This window comes from Magnolia sinica, chromosome 16 (genome assembly GCF_029962835.1).
Source record: "Magnolia sinica isolate HGM2019 chromosome 16, MsV1, whole genome shotgun sequence".
NCBI lineage: Eukaryota > Viridiplantae > Streptophyta > Magnoliopsida > Magnoliales > Magnoliaceae > Magnolia > Magnolia sinica.
Window position 1 is genome coordinate 59,246,584 of NC_080588.1, and position 6,223 is coordinate 59,252,806.

General features: G+C 41.3%; 1 protein-coding gene across 1 annotated transcript; it reads right to left on the reverse strand.

Moving 5' to 3' along the window:
* Positions 1-422: 422 nt before the first annotated feature.
* LOC131229602 (F-box/FBD/LRR-repeat protein At1g13570-like) lies at positions 423-4,954 on the reverse strand. Its single transcript, XM_058225599.1, has 3 exons — positions 2,009-4,954; positions 1,478-1,645; positions 423-1,148 (listed from the first exon to the last, which is right to left on the reverse strand). Exons 1-3 carry the CDS (start codon positions 2,915-2,917, stop codon positions 744-746), a joined length of 1,482 nt encoding a protein of 493 aa, XP_058081582.1. The 5' UTR covers positions 2,918-4,954; the 3' UTR covers positions 423-743.
* Positions 4,955-6,223: the final 1,269 nt, after the last annotated feature.

Consider the following 6,223-nt stretch of genomic DNA (forward strand, 5'->3'; position numbering starts at 1 on the left):
TTTCTTTCACCTAGCTTGAATTATATGGGCAAGATCCTTCTCAACCTCTCCACTTTCATGTATTATGGACCCAAGGTATCAAAAGTGGTCATTTTGGGAAACTCCTTGATCAACAATATTAATTAATTCCTCATTTTCACTCATATTGTTACTAATATTGCAGTCCACACACACACACACACACACACACACACACACACACACACACACACACACACACACACACACACACCAGATTAACTCTCACGGGCATGTTGTGCCGTAAAGGCCATTATGTAAGGGTAATGGTGGCAACCGTTACACATCATGAGGTCGTAACGGCCGTAACAATTGTTATGGAAAAAATGACCAGTAATCGCTGTTAACGGCCTGTTACACCCCTGTAAAGGCCGTAACAGCCCTGTAATGGTCATGAGGCAGATAGAGGTTTTTGAATTTATTTTTTTCAATGTTGTGGGGCAGATATAGGTTTTTTGAGTTTTTTTTTTTTTTTTTCAATAAAAAAGGAAACCATAATGGCCGTTACAAGGGCCATAACAGACATTACAACCCGTATTGTAAAGGTAATGGTGGTGGCTGTTATGGCCACCGTAATCGTTACGAAATACCTTGCTTAAGGGACCCAATCATATTCTTTCTAGGTATGTATGTATAAGAGAGTGGACAAATGTTTGATCTTGATGTGCTAAACCTAAACTTTACACATCAGTAGATAAGAGACTGATTCTCACAAAAAAAATGGTTTAAACCCTGCTGTAAATTTCAGCATGTGATGGGCGCAAACTACTGCTATCTTTTGGATGCTTACATAAGACTATTTGTGCATCAGACGATGCCTTCTGCAAGAGCGACAATCGCTTGTAGAGAAGTGTTAGTGGCATTTCATTACACTCTGAGTAAGATTTAGTAGCCTTTTGTATGCCACCGACGCCTTTCTCTAAGTGAGATTTCGGAGTGGTGATTAAAACCAAAGACTCAAGTACAATGGCCTTCTCTAGGAAGAATTTCACTAACCGTATCTCGTCCTGCTGCCCCCCAAAGCAGTTCATCGTTATAGTCTTGAGACGATGAAAAACACACTCCGGTAGCTCTTCTACCGGCATCGTGAAGCCATCGCTCGAGCAAGGATCTTCAGGGGTGGCCGGGAGCTGCAAGGCATGTCAAAATGAAAGGGATGAACTATTGTAAGTAGTTGAAGATAGTGTTCAAGTAACAAGGTTTGGGTGTGTCTCATCCAAACATGCATCAGATGCACCCCACCATACAGATGCCTTGGCCCAAAAAGAAAGATTGGCCCAACCACAAGATGGGCCCCACAAGCACAGAAACTATTGATGATCATGAAAAAACTCCCCAACAGTCCATATTGGATGATTTTTGGGCCAAGGGAACTAGATGTAGAGGGTGGCAGGTAGAATCAGCAAACATCCCAAACAAAAATGAGTAGAAATGAAATTTTGAACAAGGGCATGCATACTTCTATGAAAAGCTTCTCTAGACAATGACAGATGCACCATCTAAAGAAGCAGTAAATGTCAGTCAGATAGTTGTTGAACACTGATTCCACCACCAGCTTCAACTCTTGCAAGTTGTGAAATTCAACTGGAAAATCTCCAGGCGTGTATTCAATCGGCATACCGAGATACTAAACAGACATGAAAGTTAAAGATAAGGTTCGATATCAAGATGAGAGAATGGTATTATAGTATCATCGATCATAGTTCACACTATTCGAGCATATATAGACACTGACCTGATGGGCCACAGTAGACGGACCATACCTCCCAACAGGACAAGTCTAACCATTGATCATTGGCTTGAACATAGATGGTTAAAGAAAAGAAAATGCAGTACATATCAACATTCAAAAATTTTGGTCTTCAAGTAGGAGTTTTTTGGGCATGCTCCATCCATGGTGGGGCCCATCAACCATCAGCCATGGGAATCATATAATTATTCCATCAAGGTGTCAACCATTTCTAAGAAAAAAATGGGGATGAATACATACCATAAGGGGCCCGGTGCACACAGTCAAGATCTTAACGTGCGTGAGGCTGGACAGAATTTGCATCCAACCATGTTCAGGTCCCCTACCTTCAAAATCTGTCAAACTAACAAGTACATCCACCAAGGATGGGATGTTCCTGAATGAGTATTTATAGAAAAGGCGGCCATAGTGTTGAAATGATAGGAGATTTGGAGCAAAAATTTCAATCTCATCTGCATGCCAACAATCGACCAATGTCAAGCTTTTAAGCTTGAGATCAGGAGCGCAAACCTTGATCAAACTCAGCGGGCCGCAATCTCTTAGATCCAATTTCTCAAGTAATGGGCAATTGGAAAGAATGGTTTGAATTATTGAATCTGTGATATTCACCTGCCTAAGACAAAGAGCTTGGAGTGAACAGAAACCATTGAAATTCGAGGGTGGGCTGAAAAGGCAATGACTCAAACTCAAAAGGGTCAGTGATTGGCAGTAAAATAAACAATTGGGCAACTTAAATGGCTTTGTTCCGCCGAAAATTCCGCCCGCAACTTCATACATGAAAGTTTGCCGTAAGCCAAGATCAAGCTCCTCAACTCCCTTTGATGTGGCGAATTCAATCCATTTCATTGCATTGGGCATATATCTATCGCCGGGATAGAAAAAGAGCCGAAACCTTTTAACTGTCTTGCTGTTGTGGAGCTCTAAGATTTTGTTGACAATACCAGCAAATTGTTCTGGCGTTTGGCCATTGGTGAATTCCTCTCCAAAGTCCAAATGGGAGGTGTAAACCCAAATGTATTTCCACATGTTTCTCCATCTCCTTGATAGAATGCTAGTTCTCATTGCTGATTTTATCGGCATTAAAGAAAGTATGTGAAGAAGAATGCCATCAGGTAGCTCACTGATTCTATCGCAATGTCTTTTCTTCATGGCTTTCTAGCACTCCAACCTCTCTCCAAGACCTCTATGTTGTTGTCAAAAATCAAGACTCAGCTCAACCTTGGAATCTCAGCATTGTAGGGCCTCAAACACAGGCACCTGCCAGCATCAAGCACTAGTCTCTATATGCCAGGAGTCATGGCCCCCTGCTCTGACTAACACAAACTTTTTTAGGAAGATTGCTCCTTCACTCCCATTTTCTTCTTCTTCTTGCAATATGAGAATGAATATAAGAAGGTGTGTTAGTATTTCAAGAGTAGAACGGATTCAGTTCTATCAATGCCATCTGAGTTATCAAGCATTCAATATCAGTAGGTGTGGTATACATGTATGTGGTCTGGACCCTTCATCTACTAGACCTGATCATGGACAACGCATAACCCAAAAGTCATGCCAGCCAGTTGATTCTAGCCTCCTATTGGAATAATCTTCAGGATTAAAAATGGGCAGAGAGGGAAAAGCCCAACCAATGGTCAACATTCAATTTGCAAAAATCTTACAAGTGATGGCCAAAATCATCTGATTGGTTTATCCCAGGTGGGAATCTCATATATATGTGCCACTCTACTGTAAATGAATGCTTGATAACTAATTTGGAAATTAACATTTAGCATTGGATACTCTTTTAGGAATATCCTTTTTGTGAAAGGATACTACTAGGAAGGTGCTTGTTTCCTTCCACAAACATTTAAATCAAAGAGAATGCACATAGAAAGGAGGAATTATCTTGATTTCTACTTATTAAACCGAAGTGATTAAGTAACATCAAATAAAAAAGTTACTTATAATTGATGATAAACCAAACTAGCTTATCTCAAATAAGTTCCTTATCTACTGTTGTTAAGTAGAAAAATTAACTTATTTGGTGGTATCCAAATGGGCCTTAAAAATCTCCTAGATTGAAAGTTTCTAATCACTTTTACCCCTCTGATCATTGGACTATTTTCGGATGAATATGAACTATTGATATATCTTCTCCTTAACTGTATAGCTTTAGGCCAATGATTGACGGGTTAGAAATTTCCATTTTTGGAGATTTCCCAAGCATCCCTAATCCACTACAGGAACCATTAGATCAATTGTTCGGATCAACAAACCATGGCCATAAATGTGTAAGTTATCCCACATGTCACCAAATCATCAATGAACTGTACATTTGCTGATGAGCAAGATCAATCCTCATAGAAAAGAGAGGGAAGAAAGGATTATATTAATGCTAATGCAATGTACAACCAAGTCATGCCTACAATGGGTCCGTACTCATGGCTTAGTGGTAGACTCGCAAGAGTTTCAACACTGAGGTCATGGGTTCGACAACCCATTGTTGTGTGTGTAGGTGTGAGGGTGTGTGCGCGTTTAAAAAAGAAGAAGGTCATGCCTACATTATACATTTAAAATATTAATGGGTTCCTCTTTTATTTTTTCCATGACCCATTGACCCTACTTTGCTTGCATGCCCTCTTGATTGTGCATGTAAGGGGTCGTTTGGATGCCTATAAATGGTTTAAGTTCTTCAACCCATTTTGTTTGGCTTTAAGCTATAAATGATTTACAGGTAAATGATTGTCTATGTTTGGATAGCTTGTAAATTGTTTGAGTCCTGTAAATGGAGAGCCAGTCTTTCTATTTATAGTTGGTAGGCTATAAATGGAGAGCATGTAAATGAAATCCGAACTTTTTGCTTGTAAATGAGATGGGGGCAAATGTTGTAAATCATTTACAGTTAATTTACATGCAAAAAAGGTCATCCAAACGCAAAGTGTAAATGAATAAATGATTTACCTGTAAATCGTTACAACTTTGTCCATTTACAGGCATCCAAACGACTCCTAATAGTTTGGTTAGGGTCAATATTGGATAGGATCATTTTGGCACATGGGTGGCTTCAATAGAAAGATGAAGGTTGATGTCTGGTGGGAAACTGATCATAAAGCTTTCGTCAATCTACCATTTAAAAAGCCAACCTAAATTGATAGGACTGAAGATAAGATGATTATGTTGATGAATTGGTTCCTCAATCTAGGCCAAATAGCATGTTAGACAGGCTGTGTTAGACAGGCTGAAACATACCTTGTATAGACCTTGTATAGCTAGCATACCTTATATAGTTGGTTTTCCATAGGTAGATGATTCTGATTTTATTTCTTTCCTTGTATAGATGTTGTAATCTCTATATATTCAACCCCTTTGGGTTGTCTCAAATACACAAAAGCTTTCAGCTCGTCTCGGTTTACATGGTATCAGAGCATCACTGATCCAAATCCGGCACCACCTGTCCGATCCGACCACCCCTGCGTCGTCCGGCCACCCCTGTTGTGTCGTCCGATCATCCCTCTGCTCGTCCAAGCACCATCTGCTGCTCGTCCCGTGCCCCTGTTGCAGATCCGACTATCCCCTGCTCTTCCGAACGTCCCCTGTTGCAGATCCGGCCACCTCCTGCGCGTCCGACCATTCGTCCAACCACCCCCTGCGCGTTCGACCACTCCTGTGTGTCTGACCGCCCCCTGCTACGTGTCCGACCACCCCCTGCACGTCCGACCACTCCTGTTGAAGATCCGACCACCCCTGTTGAAGATCCGACCACCCCCAGCGTTGCCCGATCTGTTGCTGTTGCTGCTGCGTCGCCGGATCTACATTTTCCAGATCCACAGGTCCTATTGTTGTTCCTATTCTTCTTCTGCTGCAACTGTTGCTGTTCCTATTCTTCTTCTGCTGTAACTGTTGTTGTCCTGTTGTTGTTCCTATTCTTCTTCTGCTGCAACTCTTTGCGTGCTTTATATTAACTCCGATCAATGGACAAGAACTCATCACGTACAGAGGCCCCAAGGTGTAGTTTTGATGGTACCAACTATTCACTATGGGCCATCCATTTTCAGAACTTCCTGAAGGGTCGTGGTTTGTGGGGACTAATTGATGGATCTGTTACTATTCCCACTTCCACGGATGCCGATAAATTGGCTGATTGGGAAATGAACAATGGACGAATTATTACCTAGATTCTCGATTCAGTCGATCGGTCCATTGCTGTTGGCCTCACACCTTATCGCACGGATAAGGCAATGTGGGAGCATCTTCAGACAATTTATCAACAAAGTAATGCAGCCCGGTCATATCGTCTGGAACAGGATCTCGTTAACCTTACTCAGGGTGACGACAGTATTCAATCATTTTATTCTAAAATTGTCACAATTTGGACTGAGATGGCCTTGATGGATCCAATATTTCCTAATGACTTTAAGATTTTCCAAACTATGTGCGAGAGTGCGCAAGTTTGCCAATTTCTTATGAAACTGCGTC

Excerpts from the sequence above, each read along its gene's own strand:
- LOC131229602 (XM_058225599.1), bottom strand. The coding sequence starts at position 2,917 with ATGAAGAAAAGACATTGCGATAGAATCAGTGAGCTACCTGATGGCATT. Across the intron at positions 1,646-2,008 it reads TGTGCACCGGGCCCCTTATG|TATCTCGGTATGCCGATTGA; the intron begins GTATGTATTCAT and ends ATGTCTGTTTAG. Across the intron at positions 1,149-1,477 it reads TAGAGAAGCTTTTCATAGAA|CTCCCGGCCACCCCTGAAGA; the intron begins GTATGCATGCCC and ends CATGCCTTGCAG.